The sequence below is a fragment of the Condylostylus longicornis genome, unplaced genomic scaffold (genome assembly GCF_029603195.1).
Source record: "Condylostylus longicornis isolate FDR11 unplaced genomic scaffold, ASM2960319v2 ptg000015l, whole genome shotgun sequence".
In the NCBI taxonomy this organism is placed as follows: Eukaryota; Metazoa; Arthropoda; class Insecta; order Diptera; family Dolichopodidae; genus Condylostylus; species Condylostylus longicornis.
The window spans coordinates 2225600-2247397 of NW_026577984.1; the positions used below are offsets into that span (position 1 = coordinate 2225600).

At 24.1% G+C, this 21798-nt stretch overlaps 1 protein-coding gene across 2 annotated transcripts in view; it reads left to right on the forward strand.

Moving 5' to 3' along the window:
• Positions 1-295: 295 nt before the first annotated feature.
• The window catches only part of LOC129605821 (probable beta-tubulin polyglutamylase), a 66441-nt gene continuing 44938 nt past the window's right edge, over positions 296-21798 (forward strand). The window contains exons 1-2 of one of the 2 annotated variants that reach the window (XM_055515787.1): positions 315-359; positions 19648-20015. In XM_055515787.1, coding sequence (XP_055371762.1) covers positions 19945-20015 — 71 coding nt within the window. In that variant the 5' untranslated portion in view covers positions 315-359; positions 19648-19944. Of the gene's footprint in view, positions 360-19647; positions 20016-21798 lie in introns of both variants that reach the window. The other variant, XM_055515789.1, reaches the window with a different exon arrangement.

A 21798-nucleotide genomic window follows, 5' to 3' on the forward strand; every position in this document is an offset into this window, starting at 1 on the left:
GCAATAATAAAAACAACCAGTGAAATGTCAAAATACAAGAGTAAAAAAATTAAATCAAAACAACAAGAAAAAAATTTTTTTTTTTGACTTTATTTTTGTCATTTGTTTTTTTAGTTTGTAAAAATTTTTCATATCGGTTTGGGGTGTTGAATATTTCTTTTGGTTGTTAAAATTTATTTTATTATTTTTGGATAAATTTCAATGTCCATAAAATTTTTTAATTTTTTCCTCCCCACACGGTTGCGATTTCCAAATAAATCTTAATAAAATTAGTGAAACGATTAAATCAAGAAAAAAAAAATATTTTTTTGTTTTTAGTTTCGAATTCGGAAATGTTTTAAAAATTCATTCCTTAAAATGTAAGTAAACGAAAAAACATTAATTTTTTATTCTCTTATTTTTTTATTTTGTTTTTTAAAATGCATATATATAGTTAAATACATAAAATATCATAATATATAACTTATTATATACAAGTTTATCTTGTATTCATGAAAATCAATATTTTAGTTTTTATATAGTTTTTTTGTACCTTGGTAACTGCATTGATATTTTTTTATGTACAATATAAATTCAAAAAGAACATGCGGCTCAAATCATTTACATAGTGTGTACATATTAGGATAAATGAATATGAAAATCTTAATCTAGTTCTATATAAATATAATATATTTAGTTAATAATAGTTATTATAAAATAGAGTGAATTTGTATCAGTTTTTGTATTGTGGAAATTATTTGTGTATTATTGAAAAGCTATAGGTAGGCACCAATATATATAATTCGAGGATATTTGTGTATATTCTCATATGTATACATGTTTTTTATATATACATTCATAGGTACATAGATAAGCTAATTCATTTTATACCTTTTTTCACTACTGCCAAAAATTATATTGCAGTATTTTTTTTTTTCATTCAATACTTACGTCCTTTTTGTTTTTTTTTTCTATATATCTTACCGATATCAAAATAGGAAATTGATATACCAATCTGGTGGTAGAAAGTTTGTCTAATATTGAATACTTTTCATAAAAAACATCTACAGAAATATCTACCAAAAAAAAAAATGGCAATAATATTATATAAAATACTTTAAACTTATCAAAAATTTTATTTATTTTTAGATATTAGATAAAAATACAAAAGCAAAAAGGAGTTGATGTTAATATTGAATATTGTGAATATGATAGTCAAACACGAAACTCTTATACTTGAGTACCTATCTACCTACCTATCTAGCAACTATATTTTTGTGTTCCATCCACCTACATTTTAATATACTATTATTATTTCTATTATTTTATTGCAATTGCATTTTGTTATATGGTAGGTAGGTACCTACTGCAATAATATGCAATTTGTTTTAGAAAGAAACTTAATCCTTTTTCTAGTGCATAAATTTGTTGACACATGTTAAATTTCTTTTATTTACCTATCTATACATAAATAAAGAAATAGAAGAATAAATAATATAAAATTTAGATTAAGATTTGAAGATTTTATTTTTGTTTTTGTTTTATAGGTGTAGAATATTTTGCACGCGATAATATTCTTATGTAGTACATGTACCCCACCTAAATTCAATTTAAAATATTTAAAATATTAAATTTAAAGAAAAAAATATAAGTATAATAAAAATTGAAAAAAAGAAACTGTTCAATGAAGTATTTTATACTTAGCTTACGTAAATAAGAGATATGTATACTGTGTGGATATTATAGATATAGATAGGTATAGATAGGTACATTTGTACAATTTTTTATTTGTTTATTCTCTTCATTTTTTCCAGTTTGAATCATCTTTGTAATAATATATCCTTGAATTTGATATATGAGGCAATATTCAACCAATGTGTAATGATATTTCTGAGTCATTTTTTCAGTTTCTATATGATGTCATATTAGTTATTCTTTTTTTTTCACAATACTTTCTCTCTGGAGAGGTTACCATATAAGCATATTATATGAATTAATCTAAGAAGGTACTTATTTATATATTAAATGCTGGAGAATAAAAATTTTTTTTGAGTTTTAAGTGTATTATATTAGGGTTTTCCATAATTTAATTGAAATTACTTAATAAAATAATTTAAAGAAATGGTAACAATTCATATTTTTACCTCAATAGTTGTTTCATAAAATTGGAAAAATTTTATTTTAATCAAATTTGAATTTTTTATTTAAATTTATGATAACTATTGCTTAATTACTTGAAATTCCATTTTATAAATTTGGCATACGTAAGTTTAAATTAAGTTTAATATTTCCAAATTAATATAAAATTTTTCCAGAATGGGTTGTAATTTTAAAAAATATACTTAACTGAATACTGTACTTTTTGAATTTAATTCATAAACTTATGAATGTTCACATTGAATTTATTAAAATTCAAATACGAACCCGACAGTCGCTCAATTTAGATAATAATGCAAATAATAGTCAACTATCTCGTAAAGAATTTTAATTCAAAAAAATAAAGTGATTAAAAAATATGGTTATCAAGTTTGAATTCGGAACTGCAATTCTAAGTTATCAGTTAAAAAATTAATTTTTCTTACAAAAAAAGTTATAAGTAGCTAGTTGTTGTAATTTTAACGCCATATTTTAAGAATTAATTATAATATTATTATATTATTGTTCTATGAATGTTTTAATAAATTTCATTTTTTATGAGACAGAAATCTAACATAATTAATCGGGAAATATGAGACTATAATGATATCGATTTCGTTTAGTTGGAATCTAAATTCATCTACGCTCATATATTAAATATTAAAGTTACATTAAATATGTAATATAATACATATTTAGAAATAAAATCGGCTATAATTAAAAAAGAAATTTTTTTTTATTGCGCAGTTCCTATAATAAAATATGCAATGAAAAACTAAAACAAAAAATCATTCAACCAAAAATAATAATAAATTATCATTTACATATATAAGGAATTTTATGAAAAAATTTTTTATATATCAAAAGTTTTTATTACAAATTTAGTTTTATTTTTAACAAAATCTGGTCACCTTTTAGATCCTATCATAGATATTTCTCATTCCTGAAAATTCCTGTCAATAAATAGAAATGCAATATTATTGACACATTTTTTATATAATATTTTTTCTGTGGTTGACACTGTTTAGCACGCTATGATAATTTCCTTTTATTTATTTTTTTATTTTTTTTGATATGCAAACCATTAAAGTAATGTGTGCATGCATAGTTTACATGCAACATTTCTTCTTTTAGGGACTATTTTTAGAACCTATACCTACTTATTTTCGGTGTTATTTTTTTAAAGTATTTCTTTTTTAGTACATTAATAACACTGTTATCAATAGCTATCAATAGCAACTACTGATATTAGTAGTTCACTTATTTCAATAGCTTATATTTAGGTAATAGATTTAAGATATATGAATGTTAATTTGATCTAATATCTTATGTTATACATATACTGAATACATGTAAACTTAAAATTATAAATTCTAAAAATAGTTTAGTATATTATCATAAATCATTCATGTTTTCAAATTTGTGGATCATACATCCTTTTACCTAGGTATCATGTTCCCGAATATATATTTTTTATTTATTACGTTTTTTTTTTAATAATAATAACTTGGCAAGGGTGAAAATATTGAAAATCGTGGTCTTTTTTCGAAGATTTTTAAATTTTTAATTAAAAATTGTATGCTTGCACTCTGCATTTTATAGTTTAAGCCGAATCCAAATGTTTTTCATGGATCAAATCATTATTTGTACTATTATAGAATCTCATAAATTGTTTTTATATGAGAGCAAATAGAATAAAACAAAATAATTTTACATTTAGGTACGTGTATACGAAATTGGGTCTATGATCTAGGGTCCCCTAATCCAAATTCAAGTTATATACTTATAAAAAATTGTATAACACTATATTATACATATATAAAAAGTATAACACTATATATTATAATAAAAGCTTTCACTTACATCAATTATAGATAACTAGGTTCAAATTTAGTCACATAAAATTTGTAATGAAAAAATGTGTGTTAGTGTGTTCATGGAAATAATGATCAAATTTCAAAATCGAAAATTTATTATTTGCATATTATTAAATAATTTGGTTTGGTTGGCAATATTTCATAAACTCTTACAATAATATTATTTTGTGTTAATTAAAATTTTATTATACTCTGGAGAGTGAAAATATATTTAATGTGAAATTATAAAAATAAAAAAAAAAAAATTAATAATTTCATTTTATATTCTGAAAATGGTAAAAGAATCAAGAATCAATTGAACACTCTAAATGGAAATCTCTAATGATCTTAAAATCACCATATTTGTATTTATTCTGTTCATAAGTATGTACAACCATCTATGTATGTATGTTATGTACATTTTACATTTAAGTATATTCATACATATCTATATTTATTTATAGATTTTGCATTTTACTTTAATATTCTTCGTGGTCATTAACTTTTTCTTTTTTTGAAATTATTTTTTTTTTTTGCGCAAAGTTGATTTGATTTTATTTATTTATTTATTTATTTTTTTTTTTCATTTTTATTATGCTTACTTTCCATTTAAAATAGAAAAGGTTAAAAAATGGATTTGGAAGAAAAAAAAGTAATAAGCAAATGAGTTGGCGCGCGGTGTCCGGTATTTCTTATGTACACTCATAAAGTGCCATATGTGTTTAGGTTTATGTATATTGCATGAAATTTCGTCTCTTTAATAAAATGAATGTGAAATTTCACGTTATCATTTATCGTGACTTGAATCAAAAATAAATGTTAACTGCAACCCCATATAAGTGTGCATTGTAAAATGTTATTATAAAGCATTTAATTATATTTATTACCGTTATTATATATGTATGTATATATGTTTATATATGCATATGTGTGTAGTGTATAAAAAATACTGTTATTATATTAAAGTAAAATGAGTCACCATATTATTACCGGCGTCCTAATAAAATTATTTTTCGGTTTCCTTTTCTGCTTTTGCATAAATTCCTTATTTATAACAAATTTAATATACCTATGTATGTATATGTATGTACATATGTGCGTACATATATTAAAAATTTAAAATTAGTTTTGCTATAATGTATGTCCGTACTTGCATTTAAATATTTACAATACGTACAATATGTAATTTTGTGTGTGTGAGTGATTCATGTAAATAATATGCATTTTAATATTTATAAACTACAATTTAATTAAAAGAAATATCCTTAAAATTGTTTAACTACATAATTTAGGTTTTTTCTAAAGCTTAACAATGATATACGTACAAATATGTATATGTAGTATATAACATTTGCACCTACCTATATTAGAATTATACTATCAATGTATTCTTTTAATAAATCCAGAAATATTTTCCTTCTTTTAAGAACAAAAATATACACACTTACAAATTAACCTTGAACAACTTTTTATGCGTACTTAATTATTTTATGTTTTTTTCTAATGAAGGGACTACGGTACACATATACTATTCATACACATACATACATGTCCATTTACATGCACATCAGAATACATATAATTATGTATAGATACTATGTATGACCTTAAAAATTCTCTTCGGCATTCCTCTTTAACCAATTTTATAATATTTTTATGATTTAGAAATAGCAAATTATAGCTGTAGGTGCTAAAGTTTCTTGTACATACATAAGTAGTTTGTTGGAAAATTTTGTTTTACTTTAATTCTAAATCTTTTGTGGGATAAAAGTATTTTTCATATTGTTTACAAATAGCTCTTGTAATATAGGTTTTAGTTGGTACACAGAATAATAATTGGAATATACATATGTATATGAGCTTTAAACATTTTTTGGTTTTTAATAGAATATGAAAACTAACCATAACTTATAGTTAAAAATGGTAGGTACGTGTTATTCCATGGTCAGTGTTAAGAAAATATTTGTTATGTAAGAAATATGAAAATTTTTAATTTTTAATAAAAAAGCATGAAAACATCAGATGTATGTATGTATGTGTATACATGTGTATATGGAACTGGATTATGTGCTAATACAGTTTCAGGATTAAAACAAAAAAAATTTAAGAAAACTTATTGTTTTTTCTAAATAAAAAATTTAAAAGACTTTGACAAATTAATGACATCTCAAAATTTGAAAAAAAAAAAATTAATTCAATGAAATTGAATTGATGGCAATCATCTACATACATACATATTATTCTAATAATTTTAAGTTTTATAAGGATTAATTAAAATGTGCTCTGTAGATTAATTTAAATAGTTCTGATGCAGTTATAAGATTATTCTAGATATGTATGTATGTATGTAACTTATAACTTCCTTTTTTCTACTGAAACACATCATACTAGTCTTGATATATTTTATGACAAGATAACGAAGACGACATCATGTGCAAATAAATGGAGTTAAATTTCTGAACTTTCATTAATAAATTGTACTCCACTCAGAAAATTGAACCAATCAATGCATTAGAATTATGATGAAATTCTGAGATAGATTTGCTTCTTTTGCAGTTTCTTTAAAACCTTTAAATGAAATGTGAATTTAAGCCATGATAAAAATATTAAATACTTTAGTTTAAAAAATAAATAAAGTAATTAGAAATTTAAAATTAAAAAAATTTTTTATAAGTGCATACACACATTCATACATAATATTATTTGCATCAAATTAATGATACGTTCCTTGAGCGTTTAGTAAGTTTGCCAACATTGGTTTTGAAATGACTCGCAAATAATCTGAAAGTTTCCCTTTAAAAAATGTAACACTATTTAATGTACGCATACATATATACATATAAACATAATATATGTTATAGTACTTTTGCAGTAAAAACTTTCGGCATAGTTTTTTCCATTAATTTAAAGATTTCTATTTGCTTTTAGTTGAAAACTTTTGTTTCAATTTTCTTTAAAGAAAAAAGAATTTATACGTACTCTTGCACATATATTTTTATAAATCTGTCCTAGTTGAAAACTTTATTCACTATTTTTTTTTATTTTACATATAAATTTTTGCAAGTGTATTTGCTTTTTTTCCATTTAGGCATGTGTGTGTAATGTTTTTCTTCATTATGTTTTTGATACTTTCTTTGTTAAGAACATCTCAGAGAATGGTGTTACTTCATAGGGAGTTTTTTTTTATTTTCTTATATTTTTATAAAATAAAATACAAAATATTTTATGAATTTTTTGTATAACTGCAATTCTTGGCACAATAATGTTGTAATAATTGAATATGTAAATAAATATTATTGCTTAATAATGTGTGACAAAGTCTTAAAAAAATGAAGTAACAAAAACAAAAATTAATAATAGAAAATATTTTTAAAGAAAACTTAACACTTAGCAGATTTTTATATAAATACATACATACATACGTATACCGGAGGAAAATAAAAATTTACTATAGGAAAGAGTGTGATAAACCATTTAAATCACTATGTTATATGATTGTTATTTTTTATTATGTATTTGTAAAGTCGTTATTCTGTTCCTTGTGCAAGTTGGGAGGGAATTAGGTGGACTAAGCGGTATCATAACAGTCCTATCTGGTTTATGTGTAACTTACGATGGCCGCTTCAATATAACCTGATCTAAGGTCGTTATTATAAAAATTTATAAAAAAATTTTTGAAAAGGAAATTAAAAATTCTAATTATTATTGGTAAATGTCTATAAAAAATTAATTATTGTCTATTCACAATATTGCGAGAGTGAGACTATACCAAGTTTACTCGCAAGCAAACTTACTACAATGCTCCATAAGAAGTATGGTGACATTATTTCTTTTTTGTTTATATGTTAATGTTATTAAAACCAGTGTTAAATATAATCAATGTAAAATATTTAGATACATTCAACAATAAGAATCTTCCTCTCAGTATCGTGAATGACCTTTTACTCATTAAACTCTTTGAAAATACTAACTCCTCTTTTTCATCCAAAAAATCTTTGCACCCGCTTTATTTTTCTATCTTAGGCTATTTTTGCCTCAAATTGACTTGAAACCAATCAATACTTTTCAAATTTATCGACGTGTGTTATACAATTTTTTTTTGTGTTCTCACAGTGAACGTGTCATAAATTTTCAATGCGAATAAAGTACAAAATGTCTATTCCAAATAAACGATTTATAAATCTTATCAGTTTATTTGAAATCGATAATTTATTTAAAAAAAAACTCACATAAAACAAAATAGTTCGTAAACGCTCCATTAATTATATTTGATACACAAATAAATTAACATAAACATGAAAGAAAAACATTAGTTGGAGAGAGAAAAAAAATTATATTTTTTTCTTTTATAAATTATATTTTTTATATTTTTTCGCAATAAATCGCACATTTCGTTTAATAAACAATAGCAATTTTTTTTTTCAAATCTCCAAAAAATCATTCAACCGAATCCAATATTAAATTTAAGTTATTGATATGTAGTTATTCCACACACTCAATGTACATAATATTATGCAGTTTCGTTAATGAGATAAGTATGGAACAAGGTTGCAATTTCTAAAAATTTTCTCAGCAAAAATGTTTAAAAAAGTATGCCAAATCTTGAAAAAATACCTAAAACGCAAAATCAGGAAAAATGGAGCCAAGATTAATGGATTGCGAGAAAATACAAAGCACACGAATCATTGGGGCAACTTAAAAATAAAGAAAATTAACTAAATAAGTACTAAATATGACTTTTTAAATGTCGTTTCTATTATAAGAAGGTAATTGTTCATAAATACTGAGTTGAAAGGGAAGATATCCACATCATCCGATGAATATTGAAGTATATTGAAGTATCTTCCGCTTCAAAACATCGTTTCAGCTCTAGTTCTTCGAAATGAACTGCTTTTACATAAATTGTTTTGACGTTAAATATTTTTGGTTGTTTTAAATAAATTGGCAGTTTAAGTATATTCTAAAAGTATTGATACAAAATTTTTAAAGTTCAAACGGAGTTCGAACCCTTTTTTTGTGCTTAATATACTTAGGTATAAAATCTTAAAAATTTTCCGACACTTTTTCTAATACGTACAAAAAAGAAAATCTGTTTTAATTTTTGGACTTAATTAAGTAAATTGCTTTTATATCACATTAATGAACCATTAACTCGTTCCCCTTTATTCATTTAATCAAAAGAACAATTGATTTTTCTTATACTAATTAATATGAATAGCAATATTTCACTACAAACTATAATAATAGTGTCACACTACATTTATAGTAAAATTTATGGTTGAATATACGTGTGTATATTTGAGCGTTTTCTAATATGAAATAGATGTATACATTTGTGTACATACATACATATGTATTTAATTTAATACTCATCATTTTGGCATAAATATGAACGGTCGCTTAAAAGTTTTGAAAAGATTTCCCACGATGAATAATGAAAATTTAAAAATGCGGAGAAAATAATCGGAAAAACATTTACCATATAAGGGAACCCTATTGTTTCTTTGGTATACTAATACAAAAAGAGAAAGAATAAAAACAAAACACAATAAAGATTTTTTTTTCAATTTTATAATAAGAACACCACGATACCGGAAGTCATCTTTCAAAAAACAAAAAGTATTATATTTTTCGAACTAACAAAAACGTTGTAAAAAGCTGTTAATTTGAATGACAATTTAAGCGCTTCTTATTAAAAAACAAAAATTTTCAGAATGAACTTTTGAGAATTTATTAGTTTTTTTTAATGATATACTTATATTAATTTATTTCAGCATACACGCACATACTTGAATGTATGTAGATATGTATAACAATTTAATTGTAATTTTTTTAAAAACGATTTTAGAATTTTAAAATTTCTATATACCAAAGTGTTTTTTGATAATTTACTCTAACACCTGATTCGGATCACACTGCTAGAAATGTCAGGAAAAAATATCTTAATTTTTTAATCATAAAACGTGCATTCCGACAATTTGAAATTTGAAAAATTCACGCTAATTTTGAATACATGAAATAGTCAAAACAATAAAGAGTGCGAGTAAAAATAATCCCGAAAACAAAGTCATATCACTTCATAATTATAAACATTCAGTTATGTTTTTCCTTCCTAAAACTTTACGTCATAAATTTAATTTGTTCTTGTCCTAAAATATACGCAATTCAAAAGCTTAAACGTTTTAGCTTAAACTGTTTACAGAATATTCTATTTTCATTATTTTGACATTCGCATATGATTTAAACATTTGACATCTTAAACTTTTGACATTGTAATTTCTACAATTAAATCCTAAATAAGTAATCTATGGCTAACAGACACAAAATTAGTGAAATACACTACTAGCTTATATCACTGCGTATTATAAAAGTTTATTTTACAGTATCAAGACTTTTTTGAGGTGTTTCCTGCTTTCTCCTGCGCCATCCGTAAATGTTTTTTAACAATATCGAATTGAATGTATTCATTAAAATTTCTGCATAGAAAATATGGAAGGCAATGCTTGGCCTAAGTTAATTCATAGCTTTTGTAATATGGAAGCAACCAAGTGCTAAAATTATTAAAAAAAAACTCTTGGATTTACAAGATTTTTCAACGGAAAATTTAATCATTTAATTCTCATTTGATGATACGATTCAAATTTAAGCACGTATATGCAGTAAAAATAAGGGAAATGTAAAAAAATAATTAAAAGAATACAATTTCTACTTTTTTTTCTAATTTCTATTTTCTTGTTTTATAAATACATGTAGTAATAGTTTTTCAACCCTTTAATGAAATTTTCCCTCACGTACATATTGATTTTAACTCATAAGATTTTATTAAATAATTTTAACCATAACTGTAACGAATTTAATATTAATTGACGTTAAGAATTCAAAATGGTTTTTGTTATTAAAGAATTGTTATTTTTTTTGTTGTAATTTAAAGGAAAATTCTAACATATGTTCAACGTTTTCTCTTCTATAAAATTTATTGAAAATCAGAAAATCGTATTTCAAATCTAAAATTATAATAAAAACTCGGAAAGTAGCCTTATACCAACTGTATACGAATGTATGTCAAAATATAAATACTAAACAGTAAAATCAAGATAGAATTGAATGCATTCTATATGATGTTGAAATTTCAATCTGTTCTGAAAATCTAAATTTTTTTCTTAAATATATTTCATATAAATAAATATACTAGATATAAATAAATATACTTAATACAATTTATAATACGATAAGGGGGTTTTAATGCAGATCAAAAATAATCAATTTTTAAAAAAATAAAAATTTTTTATAGTCTTTATACGTTTATGGTTATGTGTATTGGTTTTGTTTAAGCACATTATGCAGCAAATGCAATATTTGAAAAAAAAAAAATCATATCAAATAAAATCATCATTTTTGTACACGTGCTTGACCACAAACGTACATTTTCAATAGTATATATACATACACACATACAAATACATTGTATGTGTGTGTATTGCAGTATAAATATTGAAATACAAGTTATTTAAAGCTTTCAAAACCATATTAATTTCGTATTTTCTTATTATTTGATTTCAAATTGGATATGCATATATGAATTTTCCGATATTATGTAATTATCTAGTTCATCCTTTTATAGATTAATCAAGATTTTTTTTAGTACACTTTTATATTTAATTAATATAGTGTGATAAGCTTTTCAAAATTTTAATATGAAATTTAATAGTGCAAATAATGTGATTTTTTTCAGATTTTATTGCAAAGTATTTAAGTTAAAATCCATAAAAATTAATATTTTTTAAATTGTATTCATACATGGAGTATGAATTCACAACAATCACAACAATTCTGGCTTAACATTCTTCCATTTTTGCAATCAGTTCTCTCTTGATATTTTTTTATAAATGGAGAACCTTTATCTGTACAAATATAATTGAGGTACTGCTCGGGTCAAGCATTCAACAGAGCACAAAATCTGATTACCCGATCAAATATTAGAATGCGATTCAAAAACCTAAAGTAAATGCACCCAAAATGTATTGGTGTAAACCTATAAAAAAAATAAATCAATGAAAGTTGCTTAAAAGAATTAATTCGTTACATTTGAATAATTGGGTACAGTCTAGAGGTTATGTAGACTCGATATTGTCGAATCCTTATGTTGTTCAAGTGAGTTAACAAAGGTGGCAAAAAATTTATACACGATGAATATGATTTTATCGATTGAAATAAAATAGTACGTTCTAATGTGAAATCTAGAGAAACATGGAAAATATCGGCATATAGAGTTCGAATTCAGTGGTGAAACTTAAACTGAAATTTACAAAATAACAAGAGAGCGAAGAAGTTTAGAAAGAATATGCAGCTTTTTTTTCGAAGTTTTTTAAACAGAAGTTAATTCGAAATTATATTTTGAAAGAGAAAATGATAATTTACAATTTTTGTTTGTTTTTTTCTTACTCCTTGACTTTTTAGAGTCAAGCTTCAGTTTCACAGGTCATTGAGTTAACTAGGTGGTGACGAGCCTGCCGCAGTTTATATTAAAACTGAAGACTACTGATATTTACTGTTTTGATTTTTGTTGGTATTCAATATCGAATATAACGGATATATGGATACGGTAATTACCCATGTATCCGTAATGGCATTATTAGGATTTTATTTTGTAATATTATATTATTAAGCTCTAACATCATAATCATAACTCAATAAAATATGTATGACTTTTATATTAACCTGATTAGTGTTTGAATTCGACGCCCTTAAATTAAAGGCCTGGTGTCATAACCACAAATATGTATGTAATACATAATATGTATGTTAATGAGAAAAATTTGGACCAAACTTAAAAAGCAAAATACAAAATAAGAATTTTGGCAATCTCTACCAAAAATACATTCTTAAAATCCTATTAAAACTTCTTCAAATGTATGAAATTACGAGTTCAAAAATACTTCAAATCCTTCTTTACTAATTATATGTTAAAATTTTGCAATACGTAGGTAATTGAAAAATTGCTTTACCTGAAATTGTCATAAAAAACATACCAATCTGTTACCACCACTCAGCATTAAATAACTATCCTGTTCGAACCTAGTCTCCTTTTTTTGTTTATTTTAATTGAGTTTTCATTTTTCGAAATTTAATTGCACTGTCAATATTTGAAAATATCATTTAATAAAATATTAAAGTTTTTATTTGTATTAAAAATATTTTTATTATTCTCGTGTAATATTATTTAGTCGATTATAATTAAAAAATGAATGCACGCAAAGAAGATTCATTAAGTTGTCCGCATTTGACGCTTTTTGTTTCAAAAACTATAATTATTAAAATTAACTATCAAAATAATAAATTTGTGGTGTGCAAATAAAAAAGTAGAAACAAAAATTGTATATCATGTCAAAATTGATGCAATACCGTATTCAAATCCAATGAAGTTGAAATGTATTCGAAGAAGTCCTTTAAATGAGTACATTTATAAAATTTTCAAAATATGTGTGTATGTGTATTGTGTGTGCATTTAATTATTTCATTAAATATTTTTAAACTTCTTTAGAGTGCTGCAAGTAATAAATAAGTTTTGTAATTAAATATTTTATATGTTAGGAATGATATCGTAAACGTATACAAAGGATGCTTAATAAATTTTCAAATGCTTTATAGAAGAAAAATATTTTTTTTGTAATCAAAGAAATATAGATGGTTTAATAATAATTTTTTATATACTTATGTATGTAATGTATTTGAATTTAGATTCTGATTTGTTTCATTTAATTTTTTAACAAAATTATCTATAAATCTGTTTCGAAATTTTTTCTGTACTTTTCTGTACTTTTCGAAAATAGCGATTATTAAAACAAATAATTATTAGAACTACTTATAAGAACTTAACTTCATATACTTGAATCTTATACTGTAAGTCATACAGTTCAAGGTGAAATGTCTAATTTCTTACAATAACAACTTAGGCTTGTGAGAATACAAACAATTAAAGCTATATGCAGTTTTAGAACACTTAATTTTTCCAAACATACTATGTCTGTTCACCACAAGCACATATTAAATCATTGATTTACTTCAGATATGTTGTTTTATATAACAAAACTGTTTTAGAATTTATTAAGAACACTATGTGTTTGCAAAACTTTTGATGAATAAACTAAATCTCATATACATAAATCACATATTTGGGTAAACTTACATTTTGTTGATTTTGTAGATGGATTTGACTTTTGAAAAAGAAGTGGTTCCTTTCGTTAAAGTGGTTAAAGGTTTGCTTAACGTAATGTGGAAAGTTAATTTGCATTTTATAACACATTTTAATTCAAATGCCACAAAATTGGATCTTTTATATATTAATTTTCTATATAAACATAATAAAAGAACTTTTTTTAATAAGGTTGTAAAAATGAAATACCTATCTATTTGATATTTTACTATTAGTTTTTCATTTAATTTCCCTTTTTTTCTAAGAAGTACGTGTATATTAAAAAAGTATGTGCCTATCTGCCACCCTATATATACATACTTATATATTAAAGAAAAGAAATAAAAAATTTCATTCTGAATCCACAGTGTATAGAAAAGCTAACAAAGAGGGAAGCAATTTATGCCTTTTTTTATGCGTTCTTTACATTAAAAATATTTATAGTCTTTATAATATATTGCCCCCTTTTCTAATTATTGTAATTGGTTGGGGTAATTTAGATTGATATAAGACTTTATATTAAATAATGGAATATAAAATTGTTTTTCTTGTTTTATTTGGTCTCAAATACTCAGTTTGAATTTGATTTAAAAAAAGTACAATATAATGTGTACCGAAAATATCCAATTTGTTTTCTATCAGTACACCCCCATTGTACAGGTTAATTTTGTTGTTTTTTTTTCTGTCGTTTGATTTGTTTAAATAATTTTTTTTCCTATGCTGGTTCCTTGTTCTGTGGGATGTTCATTTCTATTATAAAACTTAAGTTTTCTATTCCAATTCTTTTCTTGTTTTTCTTTATTATATAATTTATTGATAGACATTTTAATATAATGTGGAATCGTCTTTTTTTATATAAGATTTTATTTTTTCTATTTAATATAAATTCTGAAATACACATATATTATGTTATATGAAGTTTACACTGTTTATTTTATGTTATTTTAATTTAATATTTTTTTTTCATATAATATTAAACAAATTCACGGAGAAAAATAATGAGTTGATACTTATATAACTTTTGTATAGAAATTTAACAGAACATAATTGTTTTTATGGTTAGCGTTTTTTAGAAATTGTAAGCGGCATTTGTAATTTACCCCCAAGGAAATTAGACAGTAGTTCCCGAACGCTGAGGAAACCCTGCAAAAAATTGCGACGCCGGACAGCCAGTACCGGGCAGTCAAAAAAAATTTGCACGACGGCCTCGTCATCGCCTCCATAGAATTTGCACAAAGAGGAGTTCGATTTCACCAGCTTATGCAAGTGCATCTTACTGGACAATGTTCAGTAAAGAAATTCGCACTAGCGAAAACACGAGTTTATCCAACCCCAACAACTAAGCATGTAACTTTGTAGAGTGCGATGGAAGAAAAATCTTTGCATAATGGTATCCCTTCGTGTTCCTCCAATGAAAGTCGAATTCTGTCCTAAGTAGGCAGGCAAGATTAGTTTCCACGACAGAAAGGCTGTCCACAGAAAGGCTCTATCTAACACAATCATAATAAGATTTGAAATTACTATGCAATATTTAAAAATGAAATTACATATAATGAAATGAACGAAAACCTTGTTTAAGATCTAAGCATATAATTCGTGAAATCTTAATGTGCTTTTTATCCTAATTCATCAAGGAATCTCCAACATTCATAACCTTGCCTTAATTTATTTTATAACGTATTAAATTGGATGGTATTCAATGTAATGAACCTCTGAAAATTATAATTAGTTTCGTAAAATTTCTAGAAAAATTATTAAACCAGAGTTTCTATATTTAAGTTGTAGTTTAAAAATAGCTTTGTTCATCCCATTATACAACTTTATATTATTTCTCTTATTTTGTATTTATAAATTCAAAGCTAATTATTCCCTTAATAGTTTTCTAGACATAAGTATATTAAATTTGAGTATTTATTAACTTTTAATATTTTTTTGATTTATTTTGGTAAAAATACTTTCCTAAGAAACCAAATTTATTAAGTATTTATATAATCTATTAAATTTCAAATTCGATTCTAATATTTTTGTCAGTGTACTTGTCTTTATTTCCGCAATAATTCCCAGTTGGAAAAAATAAAATTTATTAGAATGAATTGTCAAAAAAAAAATTAGTGCATTATAGGAAAAAAAACAAAAATTGCATAAAAAAGGGCGGCCTTTATATGAATCAGACTGGAACGTCACAATTTCATATTTTTCGAGTTGCTCTTCTGAAATGAAAATGAATTTAAGTTGAATGCTTCTTTTACCTTTTTAATTTTTTTCTTTTCTGTACGAAATGTTTATTTTTGGATTTTTTAATTTTACTCGTTAAAAATACAAAAATTTTTTTTTGTAGCTTCCCTAACGATTTATTCATATCATCATGTAAGAAAATAAATTTCATATATATGCTTATTCATATATCCCAGGGATTTGAATGCAAGTTATAATAAAAAAATGTACTTAGATTCGCATATGAACATTTTGTTATACGTATACGTACCTTAGCAGGTTTTTATATTGCCTGACTTTTATCTATTAATATTTTATCAAACGCTTTTAAATAAGACCTTTTTCATTCTAGAGTATATATAGAGACTTTATTATTACGTTAGCAAAAAAAAAATAATAATAACAAAAAAAAAATTCTGATATATTGTGTATAGAAAAAACGTTTAAAAGTAAAGTGTCCTTTTTAATAACTGCACATACATAATGTGTTCATATGTGTATAAAGAATACAAAAGAAAAACTTTGTATATTATGAATATTGTATATGGCCCTCTTTCTTTTGTTACTTTCTTTTCAGTTTGTTTTCCTTGTGTATACACTTAGCGTCAAAACAATCGTTAAAAATATTATGTACTCGTATGTAAGCTAAAAACTATTATATAGTAACATAATATAATAAGTAAGTGAATGCAGAAAATTTAAATATAAATCTAAAAATAACTGAAAATATTAGAAGGAAGTATAAATGTATAGAGGAAAAAGAAAAGGATATAAATAAAAAGGATAAATCTAAAAAAGAAAATTTTAATACTGTTATGTATATGCATGTATGTGCGCATACATATATCCTATCCTTTTCTATACATAAAGTTGAAATATAGCCAAAGTAACGAGGGCAAAAAGTCATTATAATTTTTTGCCTTTTCAAAGGTGCAAATAAGTGCACAAATTTTGTAAACTAACTATGCACTTATGCTTTCAGACAATGTGCAGATACGAGTAATGTCATACGAGTTATGTATATGTGAAAATTTATAACTACTTTTTATATATACAGTCTTAAACCTCATTTTAACTTACATGACAACTCCAGAGGTACTTGCGATAAAGATATCTGTGGCTTTAAGAAAAAAGTTTAGAATTTATTTTCGAGAAATTTTGTAACTTTGTATATATGTATTTGTTGAGAATTTCGTAAGGTAAATTGTCCCTATTTTAACAGAATATAAACTACATGTCCAAATACCATGTATAAATAATCTAAATATGAATTAAAATTGAGAACAACAATTTTATTTATGCACATTTTGCTTACAACCACAGAAATGTACAAAACACCAATTTTTTTTTTTCAAAAAAACGGAAATAAAATTTTTAACAAAAAACATGGTAGATAGCTTGTTTTGAAAATTGAACTTTTAATGTTTTTATGCTTTAATTTTTTTTTTATATAATTAAAGTTCCTTTTTTTGGCGATTTGGTATTATATAGGTATTTTAAAAAACGTGTAGAAAAATAAAAATTATTTTCATCTCGAACAATAGTTGCGACATGTATTTGTTATTGAAATTTTAATTTATTTTTTAAACAAATCAGGTCTTAAAATGTAATTGAATTTTTACTTCCTATATGAAAATTGGAATTTTTCTAAAACAAAAGTGTTATTTTAGCTCATAGAAAAGAGGTTATTGGAATAAGTTTTTTGTGTTTAATTTCTTGTATAAAATTACATTTTTAATTTTAAATTTTTAAAAGATACTACAAATTTACCACACTGTGTAGTAGTTTTGTATGTAAAATTATATGTAGGTTTCATAAAAAAACTATAAAATTTATTTATGTTTTATAGTTGTTTAATAATAAAATTTGAATGCATTTACTTTGCAAATTATGCTCAATTAAAATTCAAATTTCCCTAATTCGGGGTACATAATTTTTAGTTGCGAGTCTCAAATACTTTTCATTAATTTGGATATAAGTATGTTGTGTCAAAATCAAACCTATAATGAATACCATGATAAATAATGAATATAATGAATACCATGATTTTGCGGGGGCGGTAATGAAACTGCTGTGTGCATACTTTGCGACTGCCCGGTACTGGCTGTCCAACGGCGCAATTGTTTTGGACAGGGTTTCTTAAGTGTTCGGGAACTGCTGTCTAACTCCCTTTAATACTTGGAACGGGAATATTGTAGGAAGGGCGTGGGGAGGCTACAATAAGACGCGAATGGCTGCGGTGACCCGGGGAATACTCGGCTCCCTTAAAAAAAATCTACAAATACCATGATACTTAGGTGATGCAAATTGTCGAATTTTAAATCAATTATATAGTTAATGATTTCGGAATTAATCAACTTAAAAACATTTGTTTCTTAATAATTTGACTTGGTTTTCAAATGACATACAAGTATAAAATGTCGTATATTCTTAATCATATAATCTTTACCAATAAGAAGAATTTTCCGTGGTTCTTTATGAATTTCTTAAAACAATATTTATATTTTGATGATTTTAATAAAAGAATTTCATATAACATTTACAATATGTTTGTAGATAAGCATATTTGTATTAAATTTTAGTTTTACTTAATATTTTCAACAAAATGTAAAAGTTTTATAAGTTAATATATATTTTTAACAAATCGTAATAAATTGCATTGAAGTATAAAAGAAAATGAAAAGTCATTGTATTTAATAACTTCTATTATGGAAGTTTGAGGAATTAGTTTCAATATCTTACGTGTAATATACGTTAAGGTTTAATAACCTTTCACTTGACAAGGGAAAAACAAAATTAATTTGATTTATAATTTAATAATTCTGCGCATTTACAGAAATTAAACAATATTTACAAAAAACTTTTATTGTACCTACGAAAAATAAAAATTATGACAACAGTAAATATTACGACAGGAAACAACTTTCAAGTTGTCCTGAGGTTTATGATCTAGAATTTGATAGAGTTTATGTTCAAGATTGTTATAATGACATTGATGTACGTCTCACATTTTCTTAATGAAATTTTAGAACTTTAGATTAAACTTAATAAAATTTCGTTTATTTTAAATATAAAATTATTTTTAATAATATAATAATTTAGAATTTATAAATTACAAATTCATTTTCTCCACTCTCATAACTCATTTTTAAAAGAAAAATATTATTATTATATTTTTCTCCATTTATAACACCATTTTTTTTTGTAAAACAAAATATTTATAACTTTTAATGCTTATGTAATTAATTTTAAACTCTTATCTTTTTACAGGAATACTAAAACATAAATTCTTCCTTCCTCTACTCTACATTTTATATACATGTATATATATATAGATACTCATATCATATATATATACATGTGTATAACTATTTCAAACTTAAAACAACTTCAAAACTACAACAATTTTAAAACAAAACAAAAAAACAATAAAAATAAATAAATAAAATAAAGTTATTTGTTTTGAAAAAAATAGAAAAAAAATAAAATAGTTATTATTTATAAAAAAAACACAAGAAATAAAACGGTTAAATTTAACTTCCATAAAAGACACAAAACGACAACAAAATGTACAAAGAAAAATCTAATTCCGATTCGGAGCTTTACTGTCGCCGGAAAAAGTGTGAGAAATATAAAAGGTATTCAAAAAACAAAAAAAAAAACCTAAAAGAACAATTTAAAAAAAAATATGCAAAACTAAAATTATTCACCACTTTAGTACCATTTTATTGCAAAACCACAAAAAAAAAAAAAAATAACAAAGTTTTTTCATTTCAAGCTAGACAACGGCAGCGCGTTTTTCACGCTTATTTTTATCGCATCGCATACCATCATTGTTCTTTTTTTCACTTGATTTTTCGTGTTTTAGGTTCTTAAATTTTCAAACCAAAACTCATTATGCCATTTTTTGTCACATTGTTTTTGTTTTGCATTAATTTTCTCTTTAATGAAAATTTTTTTATGCCTTTTTTTTATTTTGTGCAAAAAGGAAAAACAAAAGCGACTTTTCCTTTTCATTAATTTAATAGATTTTTTTTCTAACCGCATTTAATGTCTATATAAGCGCAATAATCACCTCTCATACTTCGTTAATAAAATATAGCTAAAAAAAAAATTAAATTATTTTTCATATACACCTGCACATTTCACATCTTTATTTGACATTTTTCACTCCTTTTTTTCCAATGCTTACTTATTTTTAAAAATGCAATATTTTTATCATTAGAGTTTTATCTACAGATCTTTCCTTTTGACACCTTACAAATTTTTGATTTTGTCATTTTATAGACAAAATAAATTTCATAAAAATTTAAATTAATAACAATGCGAAACATGATAAAAACATCAAAAACAAATACCATAAAAAAAAAATCAAATTAAAAGTAAAAATCAAACTAATTTAAATGACAAAAAAAGGACTTTTTGCAGACTTTATTAATTTGCACAAAATTTTGTTATGAACACCATCTTTATTAAGTTTCGAAATAAAAAAATATGGGGGTAGTGAAAGATTCAACAAAGTTTTTTTTACTATAGTTTAAAAAAATCGAAAAACAAATTTTGTTTTCATATTTTATAAATAAATATAGGGTTATTCAAGCAATAAAAAACTTTAATTTGAAAAATTTAAAGAATCAAATATGAAAGGATCAAATTTTCATTATTAATACTGAGTTAAGAAATATGTCAAATATTAAACTATTAATAAAATAGAAATGTTAATTACTACATATGACGTAACCAAGAAAGTATCATTTAAAGTTACCGTTTCATTGAATCATGCAATAGTGACATATAATTTCTGAAATGTGGAAAATATTCGGATATTTATCAAATTAATCGGAAAAACAATATAAAATATGCAACAATTATAAAATATGAGATTTGGCGAACGGAGTAAAAACACTGACATCAAACATTGTTTATAAAATTTTGTTTGATTGCATTAGCTGAGCTGTGCTTTTCGTATCAAATCAAACAAAGTTCGTGAACGATTTGTAATAGTGTAAAAATCGATTTAGGGCTATAGAAAACATGTAACATTAATTGCGCGCACACTTAAGCATGCGATCATACGGTATGGAACTGAAATAAGCAATCAAACAGTTGCAAAATTAAAAATTGTATGTCCGTTTGATTGTAAAATTGTTTTGCGCACATAAAAGCAACAAAACTATCGCGTCAATTCAAGTCGAATGCGTCAACTAAAAATTGCAATCAGTTTGTAAATAATTATAAATTGTTTAATTGCTAATTTCATGCAATCATACAGTTGCAAGTGTGCGCGCTTGAATATAAATCTATGAAATACAAATAAGCAATCAAACTAGTATAAGATCAACTTTTAATTAAAATGTTTGAATTTAATTAATATATTCTGACATGATGAAATTATTTGCTTTCAAACAAATTGTTCAATAT